Source organism: Brassica rapa, chromosome A10 (genome assembly GCF_000309985.2).
Source record: "Brassica rapa cultivar Chiifu-401-42 chromosome A10, CAAS_Brap_v3.01, whole genome shotgun sequence".
NCBI classification, from domain to species: domain Eukaryota; kingdom Viridiplantae; phylum Streptophyta; class Magnoliopsida; order Brassicales; family Brassicaceae; genus Brassica; species Brassica rapa.
Window position 1 is genome coordinate 20,635,154 of NC_024804.2, and position 16,522 is coordinate 20,651,675.

The following is a 16,522-nucleotide window of genomic DNA, read 5'->3' on the forward strand; positions in this document are numbered from 1 at the left end:
TATACCATAAGATTACATAAATATTTTAATATTAAAACTTTCAATGAATTTTCAAGAACATTTATAAATTATAAATTTATTAAAGATTTCAGATTGAAAATTTTGTTATCGATGATTTAAATATTTTGTTATAAAACGATATGAACGATCATAGAACCGTATGATTATAAATTCTTATTTAATATATAACTATACAAAATATACTATTCCTAGAAAAATAGGTTGGTCCATCTTAACTTATATTACACTTTTTATTAAACTAACTATCGAATTGATAAATAACGTACCAAAAAATGTTTTGCACTTTCCTTAAATAAAAGCTACGAAATTACCTAATATGATTAACGTATATGTGAAAATTAACTATAATGAATAATAAATATTTGATAACAATTTTTGTATCTTAGTTCTTTTTTTAATTTTATATTATTAAAATATATTTAAAAATCACATTAAATATATAATAAAAACATTTATAATTTTTCTTATATGTTATATTTTGAATTTTTCAAAACGTCTATAAATTATTAGAAATTTGAAGATCCCCACTCTGAAAATTTTGTGATCAATAGATTATTTTTTTTGTCATAATAAGTTACAAATGATCATAAAATTGTATTAATATGAACTTTTATTTAATATTATAAGAAGATACACATTATTTTAAAACCATATGAGTAAAAAATATCATTTAATAATAAAACATATATATTTATATATATATATATATAGATTATACTATATACCATAAGATTACATAAATATTTTAATATTAAAACTTTCAATGAATTTTCACAAAAACATTTATAAATTATAAACTTATTAAAGATTTCACATTGAAAATTTTGTTATCGATGATTTAAATATTCAGTTATAAAATGATATGAATGATCATAGAACTATATGATTATAAATTCTCATTTAATAAATGACTATATAAAATATACTATTCTTAGAAAAATAGGTTGGTCCATCTTGACTTACATTATATTTTTTATTAAACTAACTATCGAATTGATAAATAATCTACCAAAATTTTTTTTGCACTTTCCTTAATTAAAAGCTACGAAATTACCTAATATGATTAACGTATATATGAAAATTAATTATTATGAATAATAAATATTTGATAATAATTTTGGTATCTTAGTTCTTTTTTTTTAATTTTATATTATTGAAAGATATTAAAAAATCACATTAAATATATAATAAAAACATTTATATTTTTTCTTATATGTTATATTTGAATTTTTCAAAACGTCTATATATTATTAGAAATTTGAATATTCCCACTCTGAAAATTTTATGATCAATAGATTATTTTTTTGTTATAATAAGTTACAAATGATCATAAAATATAACGCATATGAATTTTTATTTAATAAATATTCAAACTAAATAATCTATATATATATATAAACACTAATGATTTAAAGCAACAAGATTGGCTGATCAATTTAGTCGTCCCGTTGAAATCTTTCAAAAGTATGTGAAAGACTAAAATCAAAGTAAATATGGATTTAGAATAGTAGTTATATTTTACTAACCAAATACCGAAAAAATCGAATCGAACCGAAACCAACCCGATATCCGAATTGAACACCTGTAATCCAAATGAAGCCAAACTATTGTTTCATTCTCCAAAATATAATAAAAATATCTTATCCTAGTGAATCAGATAATCGGGGAGAAATAAGAAAGAGAACGAGGAACAAATCGCTCCAAAAAAAATTAGATTTCCCTTTCGCATCCGTAGGTGATCCTCCGCTTGACAAGAAGAGAAGTAGAGCGAGGGATCTCTCGAGTGTCTATCTATCTCGAACTTATCGGTTTAGTGAGCACAGCTTTAACTCCTCATCTTCTTCTTCTTTCTCTGTTTTATTAGGGTTGGTTTGATTGATTAATGTAAAACGATATTGAATTTGGCAGCGAAGCGAGAGAGAGAGAATATGCTTCAGATTCGGCTAAGGAGGGATTCTCCCACCGATACTAGTAACGGTCCCAGAGCTTCTCCCACTGATTCTGTGACGGTTGCCTGTCCCGACCATCTCGTCCTCGCCGATCTCCCTGTCGCCAAAGGGATCGGTTCTGTGACTCCCACCACCGTAATAAAGCCCGTCGGACGCCGTTCACGCAGGCAGCTAGGAGAGAGGGTTCATTTCTGCGTCCGTTGCGATTTCCCCATTGCAATCTATGGCCGCCTGGTAAAATTTTAATATCAGTTTTTTCTATAAAGAGATGCTTGAACTGAACTTTGTTGTTTTGTTTGGTTTTTAAAACAGAATCCTTGTGATCATGCCTTTTGCCTCGAATGTGCTCGTAGTGATTCCATTTGCTACCTGTAAGCCCGCCCCCTCTTTATCTTTCATCTTGCTATGCTTCCCTAGTTTAAACCTTATGAACCACTCCAATTGCTTTATCAGATTTTATTCTGTGAGGATATTTATACATATGTTTGTAGACATGGATGTTTTTTCTTTATAGTGATTTTGAGGGTTTATCAATCTGAAATCTTGTCATCTCTTTTGTGTGTGTGTGTGTGTGTGTGTTATTGAGCAGATGTGATGAACGGATTCAAAAGATTCAGACTATCAAGATGATGGAAGGCATCTTCATCTGTGCTGCTCCTCACTGCCTCAGGTCTTTCCTCAAGAAGCCTGACTTCGAATCCCATGTCCATCACCTCCACTCCACCCTCTTACAACCCGATCCTGATAAAGACGATGCCAACGACTCTGACTTTCAGACCACAAAGCTCCAATCTTCTGCTTCTGAATCCACTTTGCGAGGTCCCTTGAGATCCCACCAACAGCCTTTACTCCACAGGTCAGCTTCCTTGTCAAAGCCACAACTGCAGAGTTACCCTGCAGAGACCGACAACTCTCGTCCTCCCGGTTTCGAAACCGCTAGTCCTAAACCTGGAATCCGGTTCCCAGACTACCCTCCGCCTATCAATATGATGCAACCACCACCACCCAGCATGCCCATTCCCATGAATCAAAACCCGGGTCTGCCTCAGCAGTTTGGTTTTCCGCCTTATCCAACAACTGATGGCTCGTCTCAGCAATTCTACAGCGGTCCACCTTTTGAAATGGCAAGACCAGAAGGCAGCGGGGGGTCAGAACAAGGTTCAGCGCTCGGGTATCAGCAGCAGCCTGCACCAATGATGAATCTGAGTTTCCAAGGATCTTATCCTCCTCAGTCTTCGTGGAATGCCGGTATGGCACCGCCTCAGACGACTCAGCAGGTTAACAGGGGTAGAGATGGGCAAGGTTTCGGGTGGCAACAAGAGAACCGTGATGGCTTTGGGCAGGAGTAACTATAAGACTAGTTTCATCTCTCTCTTTTTTTATGTAATCCTTAAAACTATTCGTTTGAAAGTTTCAAAAGTGCTTCTGTGACGCTATCATTTTTTGGTTCTAATTTCTTACTTCGATTAAACACCAATTTTGAATAACTTTTCCCGATAAATCAAACTGAGTTGAACCCAACTAAAATGCGAGTCGACACAAGTGATATATTATTAACAGGTACGCGTTCAAAAAACATTCTATATGTAAAATCAGCAAGCGTCTCTCTAGTGCTTCTTATCTTAGAACCAAAGTCTCTCTCTCTCTCTCTCTTGATCAGTGAGAATCCGAATTTGTGGTTTAAGGTTTTTGAATAACAAAACGGTCTTACTTTGCTTATTGGCGATGGTGAAGAAGTTGCCACAGTTGTGGGACCTATCATTAGGATTGTTTCTATTCTTCTTTAAGAGAGGTTTGGCCATTTTCTTTAAATACAGCCATCCTAGTAAACCATTATACACACATAACATGTAAATGTCCAATCATCTGCACATGTGTCATCATCTTTAAGAAAAAAGAGAGACAAAACAAAAGGTCCTGACTCCTGATATAGTAAAAGCCGAGAAATTTGTCATTTTTTTTGGTATTGGCTTCAGGTAAAATACTTACAGAACAACAGTTCACACACTCTCTTTTTATTGGGTTTCCTTCACTATTCAGCAACACTTTCAATCTCAGCCAGAAATTATTACACATTTATAACTTGCATATAGTTTGTAATCTTCAAGGGCTAGTGGGTATAGTACTCTAGACTTTAGTATTCTGGTGATTAGTGTGGTTTCTTCTTTTCTATATTGTTTTCCCACTAACCTGCTATAATGTGCAACTGGAGAGTGTGTATGGCTATGAAACATGTATTGTTTCTAATGGATTCTCCAATTATGAACCATAATGATACATAGCAATCTTTGCAAGACACCATTATTTCACATTATGAGACGGGAAGAAAACTGAGATCTCTAGAAACTTTTTCCCCATGTTTTTATTAATTATTGCGATCCCCATATAAATTTCAAAATGCAAAAAAGCTAATCATTGTCGTGATTTTCATGATTAATCAACAAATCATTATGACCGAACAAAAGATAACACTAACACATGATGTTAAACTAACGATCATGTACAATCCATTGTGTATGTTAATATAATTAATTGCAGATTCTTTTTGCTACAGTGTTCTTTTTTTGGTCTTCTTTCATTTCCATGTTAGTTTACACTCTTCCTACATCCTTATAATTCATTTTAATTGCACAAACAAAAGAAAAAGTTGCCTTTTTTAAAATCATGATATTAGAGCAAATCTGGTTAGTGAGAATACATAAAAGCCCAGATTAGTGGCATTGATTGCGTTGAGCTCAATTGCTGATGGGAATAATTGTTACGTTATTTGACGTTTGATAAAAGGTTCCCTGATATATATTTGATGGCTTTCATGAAGTAAATACCAGCGCATTAAATAATGAAATACTGTACGCGGGACTCTTTTCCACACATGAACGAGAATTTGTACATACACACGCTTCAACACATACGTGCTTGGTTAGCATCGAACTCATCCTGTTGGTCTGACATGGTTATTTTTACGTCTAGTTTAAGTAACACTTTGAAAATTATACGATTAATATTATTTATATATACTCCATAACTTAATATTCTATCACACACGATGAAACTGACAAAATAATACTTGCAGACACAAAAAAAAAAAGAAAGAGACAAAACAACAAATGAGATTGATGGCGTGAGATTGCTTTTTCGCTTTTTTCTGCTTTTGCTGGGCTCTTTAGGTTGGAATCTTTGAAAATCCAATGCACATCTTTACTTATATTTGAGTGTATATAATACGAGGAGTGAATAGTTTATACTATTATTTTCTACCCGAGTTAGATATCTCACATCTCTATATGACATATGTGTTATCTCATATCTCTATGGCCAAACCCAAGACGTTAAATGGATGAAACAAGCGTGTACTTTGGTAGCTGTAGATAAAGAGACGACATCAAAAAAAGAAGAAGAAAAACAAAAGATCCAAATACAATGTTTTAGGATTAGAAAACGCGAGCTAATCTTTAATATCCATATAGGATGTTACATTTGACGTGTAGAAATGACTATACATACCATACTTCCATGGAAGAAATCATCAAAAAACTATACTAGCCCAAAAGAGTCGATAGGTAGATAGGTACTGTACAACAATATACATAGTTCAACGTCGTATATGTACGTTGTTTAGCTTAGCCGACAGATAGAAAGACAGTCTAGAAAACTCGTTTGTCAAGGTAAATAATCTATCACTCACTGATCACCCTTTGATATTTGACATTATATACTGTACATTATTTTTTTAAAAAGGTTCAGAATGCAAGTGAACCTTCTTTTTTCAACTAATTAACAACGATTTGCACAGATTTTATCTGACACCTGCACAATCCAAAATTTCCAGGCCCATTGCAACTTTCAATTCAATCTATTTATTTAATTTTTTTTTAAAGGAAAAAAAAGATTTAGTATAATACAAATAATTATATAATTTCCATCTCTCGTCATCTCCTTTCTCTTTCAATGTCCGTTGATAACAGACGAATGCTTCAGACATAAACAGCTCTTACAATCTCACTAATCAATTAAGACAGTGAACATTGTATGAGCAGAGAGTAAAAGAAGGAGGATCATTCATCGTCGTTTTGTCTCATGAATCCCTCCACCGACCAAGTCCCCGTCGCCGCAGAGGAACTAGCTCCGCCGTCTCAACCGCATCGCCTATCCACATCCTGCGATGCTCACCCAGACGAGCGTTTTTCCGGTTTCTGCCCTTCGTGTCTCTGCGAACGTCTCTCGGTCTTAGATCACAACGGCGCTCCGCCGCAGCCGTCGTCATCTTCCCGGAAACCACCCACCATCTCCACCGCAGCATTGAAAGCTCTCTTCAAGCCCTCCAGTGGTAACAACAACAACAACGCCAGTGGAAACGGCCGGGTGCGAGGAGGTTTCTTCCCGGAGCTCCGGCGAAGCAAATCGTTTTCAGCAAAGAACAACGAGGGATTGTCCGGAGGGTTAGAGCCGCAGCGTCGGTCTTGCGACGTGAGGCTTCGTGAAGAAAACAGAAACCTTTCCACGAAAGAAGAGGAGGCTAGGAAGTCTAGCGTGAGTGAGGCAGTTGTGGAGGTGACTGAGGAAGAAAATGGAAGCCAGTCTGAGATTGTGAATGAAATTATAGAGGAAAAAAGCGTTGAGGAGGAGGAGAAGCCAATGAAGGAGTACATGGATCTGTATCCGCCGACAAAGAAGCCCTCCTTGGCCGGTAGCTTCTTTTCGGCGGCCTCTGTTTTCAGCAAGAAGCTCCAGAAATGGAGGCACAAGCACAAGATCAAGAAGCCACGTGGCAGCCAAGTACAGTTGCCGGTTGAGAAGGCGAACAGAGGACAGCCTAGGGATACGCAGTCGGAGATCGCCGATTACGGATTCGGCCGGAGATCTAGCGACACTGACCCTAGATTCTCCCTCGACGCCGGTCGCATTTCGGTGGACGAGCCAAGAGCGTCGTGGGATGGGCATTTGATCGGCAGGACGGCGTTACCGCCGACGGCTAGGGTTCCTCCACCGCCGTCGATGCTATCAGTCGTGGAGAACGCGGCGCCAATGCAGAATCCTGTTGTGGAAGGAGAATCCGACCCGATAATCATAATCCCAGGTGGAACGAGCCAAACCCGAGACTACTACACGGAAGCTCCGTCGAGGAGGCGGAAGAGCCTCGACAGATCCAATTCAATTAAAAAAGCAGTGGAGGTCAAATCGGTGGTGTCGTCGAATTCGAGGGTTTCTCCGGCAGAGTCATACTCCGTGGAGAATCAGCATGCTGATAAGAAATCTTCCAGACGATGGGCAAAATGGAGCATGTTTGGTTTTATCTACAGGAAAGGTGTTAGCAAGGACGAGGAAGATGATAGCTATAGCCGTTCCAACAGCACCGGAATGGTGGAGAGATCTTTCTCCCAATCATGGCCGGAGCTGAGGAACGAAGGAGGAGGAGTAGGACCCAAGATGAGGAGGAGTAACAGCAATGTGAGCTGGAGGAGCTCCGGGGGAGGATCGTCCAGGAATAATAAGAGTTGGAGGAATTCTTCCAAGGATGCAGACAACGGAATGTTGAGGTTTTATTTGACACCGAGTTGGAGGAATGGCGGCAGTGGTGGCAGTGGCTGGGAGAAGACTGCGGCCAGGGCAAATAGTCACGGTCACTCTATAGCCAGGAGAGTCATGAGGCTCTATTGACCACCTGACAATTTCCCTCTTCATTTTTATTTTTAAGTATTGAGCTTATTATATGTATTCTGAGTTCTAGACCGATGATTCCTATTCCAGAATAACCCTTTGGAACCCAGTCCACCCACAGAAATTAAGCTGCTGCTTCATTAGTATCTCTTTATTTAATCTGTTAAATCATGCAGGTTCCTTCAATACTTGCATCTTAATCTCAAAGTGTTTGATCAGCGACTTAAAAAACAGGTCAGAATATAGTTTCATTACAAAACCAATGCTATGCATATGTTCTTTGGTACTGAGAAATAAATATGACTGTTTGTAAACAAATAAAATATTACTTACTGTAAATTAAGTTAAAAAAAGAAAAATTATGACTGCATCGGTGCATAGATATAACCCCCTTAGAGAGCATGGCCTGTGGCTTTCTTGTAAGTGTAGGATTTGGCAATCCAAAGGTAGACGAGGAAATTCAAGAAACTCAAAACAGCCAATAACCAATAGTAGTAATCAAGATGACCTCTGTTCAGGTTATCTGCTATCCATCCTGCTCTTCCACCCGTCGTCGTCACTTTAGTAACCACCGTCACCAGCAGCGTGCTTAGATAGTTCCCTAACGCCACCGTCGTCAGCGCCAAAGCCGAGCAAAGACTCCTCATCGCATCAGGTGCTTGGTCGTAGAAGAACTCCAGCTGCCCTATGAACGTGAACACCTCAGCGCAACCTACGAAAAAATACTGAGGAACTTGCCAGAATATCGACATTGGAACCACTTTTGCATCGTAGAGATTGTGAGTTCGCACGTAGCGTAACCTCGCCACCTCTAGGATTCCGGCAGAGACCATTGAGAATATAGAGATTAAAAGTCCGATTCCTATACGTTGAAGCTGGGTGAAGCCACGTTCATGGCCGGTGAACTTCCGGGCGAGGGGAACGATGAGCTGGTCATAGACAGGTGTCCAGAAGAGGACACTGAGAATGTCGAATAAGGCGAGTGATGCGGAAGGGATAGTGAAGTTAGGTCCCATGCTTTGGTCCATAGTGTTGCCTTGAAGCACAAAGACTGTACTCATTTGGCTATAAACAGCAGCAAAGACGATCCCTGAGGCCCAAACCGGTAAGAGACTGATCAGTGCTTTGAGCTCTTCTACTTGCGTCACTGTGCATAGCTTCCATCCCGATTTGGCTGCTTCTTTGTTCTCATCAGTCTCTGTCTCTACTGCTGCTTTGTCAAAGAATCTGCAAAAAATAGTTAAATTCATCATCAAACCAAAAAAGGGTTAAAACCAACAAAACTACCGCTCAGCTCGGACTTACGTTAGTTTAGGGGTGTGTTCGAGCTTGCGGCTTCCTTGGATACTGCTTTCAGCGTCGTGTATCTCGTAGAGAAGAGCTGCATCTTCAGGGACTCTCACTTTTGATTTTCTGAAAGAAGCAACGATGACTTGAAGCATTCTTGTGATGGGACTTCCTCCTGGTTTCTGAAGCCTATAGAATTTGCTTCCGGCGAAGAACAATAGGACAGCGACCGCCATGGCGACAGTGGGAACTCCGAAACCCCAGCCCCAACCAACATTCATCTGGATCCAAACGAGGACAGAGGAAGCGAACATTGCACCAACGTTGATCACAAAGTAGAACCAGTTGAAGAAAGAGCTCTTGGACTCTTTCTCCTCTTCGTCTGTGTCGTCAAACTGATCAGCACCAAAGGAGGAAACACATGGCTTGATCCCTCCTGTCCCGAGTGCGATCAGGTAGAGCGCTACGAACGTGATCGCGATTTGAAACTCGGTTGCGTGGCAGTTTTCACCGTGACAGGTTGGTGTTAGACCAGGAACCGAAGCTGATAATGTCAATAGCGTCATTCCCTGTTTTCAACAACATTTCTCTTCTTTTTTTTTTCTTTCTTAAACGTTTAGAAAACAAATATATAAATGTTAAGAATTATGAAGAAGATGAAACTAACGCAAATGTAGATGACGACGAAGGAAGCGATGGTCCAGTAACGACCGAGGTAAGCATCGGCGAGAAAAGCACCGATCAAAGGAGTGGCGTAACATGTTCCCGACCAGTTTGTGACACTGTTGGAAGCTGCTACGTTTCCCATACTGAGATGTTTCTCTATATAGTTCACCAAGTTTGTACTCATTCCATAGTAAGCCAATCTTTCACAACACTCAGTCACTGCCAGTTTCATAAAATCAAAACTCAGAAATAAGCCGGTTTGGTTAATTTTATGTAACCAACAAAAAGGCATTACCGAGAATGAATCTGCAAGCTTTCCAGGTTCCTGTTTTATTCTTGTTTGCTGGTTTCTTGTGAATGTCAAGAGTTCCATCTTGTGTATATTCACTATCCATGATCTCCTTATTTTTTATATATATTTTTCAGCCTGTGCAAAGCAAACAAGATCGAGAATCAAGAACAACACAAACAAATGTCAGAATCTAGAGAGACGTTACGATTTAATTGGTATGAGAATATAACAAAAAGAATCCATATCACACTCTTCAACAGGCAAAGGAAAGAGATGACGTGTTTCTCAAGTTAATTCTTCTGCTAAGCAGAACACACAAACGACTGAATAGCCTAATCCAACGAAGTCTGAGAATTTGTGGATCTGAGACTGTTTAAAGCGCACTCTCTCTCTCTCAGGATTTGCTCGATTACGTACTAATCCAACGTTTTCAGACGGACATGCACGCAGATCGAGAATCTAACATTTTTTAAACTAATTAAATCCCCCCCCGAACAATGCAAATCACGACACATAACAAACAAAACAGAAACAGATAGTCAAAGATAATTTAACAAACCAACGGAGAAAAACATTAATTAATCGTTCCGTACGTACCTTCTTAATCCCCCGTACGACGGTGGCTCGCTGTGCCGGACTACGCGTTCGCTTTGAGGAAGATTTTTTTTTTTGGGGCTTCAGCGTTTTGCTCTGCACCCATATCTGTATTTATAGCACACTGAATATTCAGAATACTGAACAGAATCTGGTTTGGTCTTTTTGCCAAATACATCCCTCCATTTATTGTTTTTTGGAATTTGACTACTCTCTTTGATCCCCATCTTTCCGGTTAATTGCGTATTTGAATAACTTTTAGTTTTGTTTAACATTGTTAGAAAAATCTTATTTTTAGCTTAACCCAAAAGAGCGTGACCGTGACCGTGTATGTATATTTAAACAGGGATATCAAAAATCATAACAACATTAACTGATTAAAAAAACAATGAAATTATATGAAAATAAATCCATAAATTAAAATATTAATATAATCATAGTAATGGATTCTTTGTGTCCAGATCCACAGAATTGTTACATGGTGCAAATATATCACTGGTTAAGAAATGAGTAGCAGATTTAGAAGAAAAAAAAATATTTATTAGACTTTCTTTTGTTCTAAAACTTATATCATATCTTTTTATTAGGTAAACATGATTCGTCAAGAGAGAAAAAAAATCAAAAACCCGAACTCGATCAGTGAGGTGTGTTATTGTTATATTCTGAATTCTAAAGAATCAAAAGAGGCTTAACAAACATTACACACAAGAAAAGTGTTAATATTGCACTTATTTGAAATTAATATATGAATTTTCTGTTGTCTCCTCAAAGATTGATTCATGCTATATCCGTAGTGGTATTTAGCCGCTTGCTTGATGGTATATGATACAGGTTGTTCTGTCCACTGAAAGAACTAAGACGTTGCCATCACAATAAATCTAACATCAGGGGTCATTTCGCAAACATCCAGATCGAGTCTTACTCATGTATTTACTGCGTGTCATCAATTTATGACCAATGCATGTTGTATTCTTAGGTCAAACAACGTAAAAGGAAAGAATATGAAATCATATTGACCGTATGTGGAAGGATTTGTGTCTAAGTACACTTGTAAATTGGTGTAGTAATAAGCCAATATTCTTTTGTATTTTCTTATCTTTTTTTTTTTTGGTTCAAGACGTATGCTAGCCTCGGTCTAGTTTGTATATCTTTTTTCTAATCAATGCGGATGACGTTTATTAGTTGTGTTTCTCGTTTAGTGAAAGAATCTTTGGGGCTTACTGTATTTTGTTAAAGGATTCATTTGTTGATCAATACATACAAATGGGTTTTAACTATGGGATTTGAGATTCAGTGTCTGCAATCTGTCATATTAGCTAACAAATTGGAAAAAGTATCTAATCTGTTTATATTTTCTCTAAAATTAAATACTCAAACCGTATCTTAAGTTCTTAACACGTGAGAAAGAAGCCTGGAACATCCAAACTAAAATACGAAAACATTTCGGTACATTTTAACTTTATATATTAACATAGGCCTATACTTTGAGAGTTCGCGATTTTATTACTTAGCCCACGAACTTTTACCCGCAAAGAAAATTCACTGTCGCACTCAAATACTTCGGCTATTGCTTCCCGACAAATATAATCATTTACGTAAGACGATATCCTCCAGTAATATTTCTTGAAAGGTATTTGTCAACCATTTTATAATATTTTATCGGATAAATAAGGATTTTTTTTGTCAAAAAATAAAATAATAATATAAACTGTAGTTTCCTTTATTTTTAATTTATTAACTGAGCAGAAAATAAGAGGAAATTATGAAAATAAAAAAAAATATATTCAAATACAGAAGAATACTATATAAAATGAATGTATTGCTGATCACTAAAAAAGTATCTGACTAGTGGGAAGTTCGTAGGATGCTACTAAATCCGAACTCCATTAACTTTCTCGAAGACTATGGATGGTAATGTACATGCATCACTTGGAACATCAAAATGCTATGGATCAAATATTAAGTTTTAATGTACAACATTATTCATAAAAATGTGATTTCAATTTTACCTCATCATGTGATCAAAATACATTTATCTAAACAACTGGTAGATCTCAATTTTTAGAAACTAGTATATAAAATTAGCTTTAATAATTAGTAACGCGTGAATAGAGTAACGAGATTCTTACTATATATGTATGTTATCCATTGAAATCACAACCAAATGAACGGACTACGTATGTCGTTTTTAGAACTCCAGTGGTACCTTGTGGAACTACCATTTGGTATTGTGGAATATCTAAATATAAATGTATATACATATAAGTAAAGTGAATTTAAATTGTCCCTACCACAATAATATGGAGAATGGTCAAAGCACTGAGCTTTGGTAGATTTTATAGATGCATTGAACATGCTTCTTATTTATCCAGTTGACTCTTTTTCCACCATTCAGTTTTCATAAAATAAATATCCACAAGATATATGAATAGTATACGCTTAACAATCAACTTTGAAACGATAAAATGTTTTATGTGTTTAAATAAGAAAACATCTTATATAAGTAAAATTACGTCGTTCCATTAATTCAAGTTATTTATAAAAAAAATAAAATACTACTAGTATATATATACATTATTGTTAACAGTTTTCCTTCAAAGCGAAACAAATATTTTTTTAAAAAATATTAGCAAATTCTCCAAAAGGAACAACCCAATAGAAATAATCTAATAGAACCAAAACTGAAAATGTCCATTCCTAAGACTAGTGTTGGTCCATGATACCTACATCAGATTATCTCTATTCAAAATGTTGTATTTTAAATCCGAGTTTTAAGATTTTTATTTGTATTCTAGAAGTGTGAGTTAGATTGACAGATAAAATATGAAAGTTTCAATACATTAGGGATTTGAATGCATGATTCCCATAATTTACACCAAACTTCCCATAAAAAGATTTCCATAGTTAATTTGTTTTTGTCTGGCTAGTGGACTACCCATAGACCATAGGGGTTATTGGTGGGGTAACTTTATCTAAAGCTGATCCCTTATATATTAATTGAGGAACATTTGAAAAGATGTAACCTCAATTTTGTATTAATTAAAAGAGACCCCAATGCATAGGTGTCACTCAATTAGGTAGTCAATTACATTCAATTGAAAAATAAGTAGGTCCACATTCGATTTTTATATGTTGTTAGATATATAAGTTGGTCAAACTATATGATATAATGATATGATATGATATTTTTTTTCCTTAAATAAAACCTACGGAATTACCATAAATGACTAATATATATATGACAATTAATGAGTTTAATAATAAAGATTTGATAACAATGTATATCTCCTTCATCATTTTTTGTTTAATTTTATATTATTAAAATAAATTAAACAATCAAATTAGCTATAAAAAGAAAATTTAGATTTTTTCGTATATGTTATATTTTGAATTTTTAAAAACGATAATAAATGACTAAAACTATTAAAATTATTATGTTAAAAATTAATGATCAATGGTTTAACATTTTTATTATAAGAAGATACACATGATTTTAAAACCATATGAGTAAAAATATCATTTAATAATAAAATAAATATATATATATATATATTAAACACTATATACCATAAGATTACATAAATATTTTAATATTAAAATTTTCAATGAATTTTCAAGAACATTTATAAATTATAAACTTATTAAAGATTTCAGATTGAAAATTTTTTTATCGATGATTTAAATATTTTGTTATAAAACGATATGAACGATCATAGAACCGTATGATTATAAATTCTTATTTAATAAATAACTATACAAAATATACTATTCCTAGAAAAATAGGTTGGTCTATCTTAACTTATATTACACTTTTTATTAAACTAACTATCGAATTGATAAATAACGTACCAAAAAATGTTTTGCACTTTCCTTAAATAAAAGCTACGAAATTACCTAATATGATTAACGTATATGTGAAAATTAATTATAATGAATAATAAATATTTGATAACAATTTTTGTATCTTAGTTCTTTTTTTAATTTTATATTATTAAAATATATTTAAAAATCACATTAAATATATAATAAAAACATTTATAATTTTTCTTATATGTTATATTTTGAATTTTTCAAAACGTCTATAAATTATTAGAAATTTGAAGATCCCCACTCTGAAAATTTTGTGATCAATAGATTTTTTTTTGTCATAATAAGTTACAAATGATCATAAAATTGTATTAATATGAACTTTTATTTAATATTATAAGAAGATACACATTATTTTAAAACCATATGAGTAAAAAATATCATTTAATAATAAAACATATATATTTATATATATATATAGATTATACTATATACCATAAGATTACATAAATATTTTAATATTAAAACTTTCAATGAATTTTCAAAAAAATTTATAAATTATAAACTTATTAAAGATTTCACATTGAAAATTTTGTTATCGATGATTTAAATATTCAGTTATAAAATGATATGAATGATCATAGAACTGTATGATTATAAATTCTCATTTAATAAATGACTATATAAAATATACTATTCTTAGAAAAATAGGTTGGTCCATCTTGACTTACATTATATTTTTTATTAAACTAACTATCGAATTGATAAATAATCTACCAAAATTTTTTTTGCACTTTCCTTAATTAGAATCTACGAAATTACCTAATATGATTAACGTATATATGAAAATTAATTATTATGAATAATAAATATTTGATAACAATTTTGGTATCTTAGTTCTTTTTTTTTTTAATTTTATATTATTGAAAGATATTAAAAAATCACATTAAATATATAATAAAAACATTTATATTTTTTCTTATATGTTATATTTGAATTTTTCAAAACGTCTATATATTATTAGAAATTTGAATATTCCCACTCTGAAAATTTTGTGATCAATAAATTATTTTTTTGTTATAATAAGTTACAAATGATCATAAAATATAACGCATATGAATTTTTATTTAATAAATATTCAAACTAAATAATATATATATATATATATATATAAACACTAATGATTTAAAGCAACAAGATTGGCTGATCAATTTAGTCGTCCAGTTGAAATATTTCAAAAGTATGTGAAAGACTAAAATCAAAGTACATATGGATTTAGAATAGTAGTTATATTTTACTAACCAAATACCGAAAAAACCGAACCGAACCGAAACCAATCCGATATCCGGATTGAACACCCGTAATCCAAATGAAGCCAAACTATTGTTTCATTCTCCAAAATATAATAAAAATAATAACTTAATCCCGCGCAAGGCGCGGGTCTTATCCTAGTACGACATTAAAAGTTGAAGCTGTTGCAATTTTCCAACCTTCTTGATTTACATTTTTATTCACAGGCTGTTTTTAGTACTATTGTTATTGTGTATATATGATTTATCTTATGGTTTATAGTCAACTGAAAATTAAAAAAGTTAAAATTATAGTCACAAATTCAATGAATCGTGATGCATACATAGAGTTCATCCGGTTTTGTACTCCGTCCGTGTTCCCAAAAGTAAAACTTTCTAAAAAATGTACGTTTATTAAGAATATAATAAATATTTACAATTTATTTTTTAATATATTTTTCAATAACTATCCACTAATAAAATTTAACCAATTTAAATATTTATAACTAATATTTTTTATAGGGCAATTGTCAATAATAGCACCTTTTGAAGTTTATGTCTCAAAAATAGCATTAGAAGGAGAAAGTCACAAAAATGACATTCATTAAAGGGTAAAATATCCCTAATACCTTTGGTTTAAAATTAAATAAACAAACAAAAATAAATAAAAATAAATAAAATAAAAAAAATAAAAAATAAAAAAAAATAAAATTTTTTTTTTTTTTTTATAGTTTCAGATTATATGTTTTCAGATTCGAAATTTTTATAATTTTTTTTTAAAAAAAAAATTTTGAAATTTTTTTTTATTTTTTTTCAAATTTTCTTTTTATAGTTTAAAAATAATTTTTGAAACTATTTTAAAAATTTTTATTTTTTATTTTAGTATTTATTTTTTATAAAATTTTAAACTCTAATTCCAAAACCCTACCCCCTTAACTGTAAACCCTAAGGTTTGGATT

The 16,522-nt window shown here is 33.5% G+C and overlaps 3 protein-coding genes across 5 annotated transcripts; 2 read left to right on the forward strand and 1 right to left on the reverse strand.

Annotated features, from left to right (window-relative positions):
- Nucleotides 1-1,653: 1,653 nt before the first annotated feature.
- On the forward strand, nucleotides 1,654-3,457 carry LOC103847493 (E3 ubiquitin-protein ligase HAKAI homolog). 2 transcript variants are annotated; one of them, XM_009124577.2, is made up of 4 exons: nucleotides 1,654-1,834; nucleotides 1,930-2,204; nucleotides 2,283-2,341; nucleotides 2,560-3,457. In XM_009124577.2, exons 2-4 carry the CDS (start codon nucleotides 1,950-1,952, stop codon nucleotides 3,317-3,319), a joined length of 1,074 nt encoding a protein of 357 aa, XP_009122825.1. In that variant the 5' UTR covers nucleotides 1,654-1,834; nucleotides 1,930-1,949; the 3' UTR covers nucleotides 3,320-3,457. The 2 variants fall into 2 exon arrangements, with proteins under 2 accessions (XP_009122825.1, XP_033137568.1); XM_033281677.1 differs by having other exon boundaries at nucleotides 1,692-1,829.
- A 236-nt stretch (nucleotides 3,458-3,693) lies between these two features.
- On the forward strand, nucleotides 3,694-7,774 carry LOC103847495 (protein OCTOPUS-like). The gene is made up of 2 exons (XM_033281670.1): nucleotides 3,694-5,951; nucleotides 6,006-7,774. Exon 2 carries the CDS (start codon nucleotides 6,048-6,050, stop codon nucleotides 7,626-7,628), a length of 1,581 nt encoding a protein of 526 aa, XP_033137561.1. The 5' UTR covers nucleotides 3,694-5,951; nucleotides 6,006-6,047; the 3' UTR covers nucleotides 7,629-7,774.
- Nucleotides 7,775-7,859: 85 nt separating this feature from the next.
- LOC103847494 (protein NRT1/ PTR FAMILY 8.2) lies at nucleotides 7,860-16,108 on the reverse strand. 2 transcript variants are annotated; one of them, XM_009124580.2, is made up of 6 exons: nucleotides 15,730-16,108; nucleotides 10,471-13,452; nucleotides 9,877-10,008; nucleotides 9,583-9,800; nucleotides 8,934-9,484; nucleotides 7,860-8,855 (listed from the first exon to the last, which is right to left on the reverse strand). In XM_009124580.2, the coding sequence occupies exons 3-6, from the start codon at nucleotides 9,974-9,976 to the stop codon at nucleotides 8,021-8,023; spliced, it is 1,704 nt and encodes a 567-aa protein (XP_009122828.1). In that variant the 5' UTR covers nucleotides 9,977-10,008; nucleotides 10,471-13,452; nucleotides 15,730-16,108; the 3' UTR covers nucleotides 7,860-8,020. The 2 variants fall into 2 exon arrangements, with proteins under 2 accessions (XP_009122828.1, XP_033137560.1); XM_033281669.1 differs by lacking the exon at nucleotides 15,730-16,108 and having other exon boundaries at nucleotides 9,583-13,575.
- Between the last annotated feature and the right edge of the window lie 414 nt (nucleotides 16,109-16,522).

Bases quoted from the DNA above. Each gene is read 5' to 3' on its own strand.
- LOC103847494 (XM_033281669.1), bottom strand. From the start codon at position 9,954: ATGGAACTCTTGACATTCACAAGAAACCAGCAAACAAGAATAAAACAG. The intron at 9,485-9,582 runs GTTAGTTTCATC...TGTTGAAAACAG, and splicing joins TCGTCGTCATCTACATTTGC to GGAATGACGCTATTGACATT. The intron at 8,856-8,933 runs GTAAGTCCGAGC...TATTTTTTGCAG, and splicing joins GAACACACCCCTAAACTAAC to ATTCTTTGACAAAGCAGCAG.
- LOC103847493 (XM_009124577.2), top strand. From the start codon at position 1,950: ATGCTTCAGATTCGGCTAAGGAGGGATTCTCCCACCGATACTAGTAAC. The intron at 2,205-2,282 runs GTAAAATTTTAA...TTTTTAAAACAG, and splicing joins TTGCAATCTATGGCCGCCTG to AATCCTTGTGATCATGCCTT. The intron at 2,342-2,559 runs GTAAGCCCGCCC...GTTATTGAGCAG, and splicing joins AGTGATTCCATTTGCTACCT to ATGTGATGAACGGATTCAAA.
- LOC103847495 (XM_033281670.1), top strand. From the start codon at position 6,048: ATGAATCCCTCCACCGACCAAGTCCCCGTCGCCGCAGAGGAACTAGCT.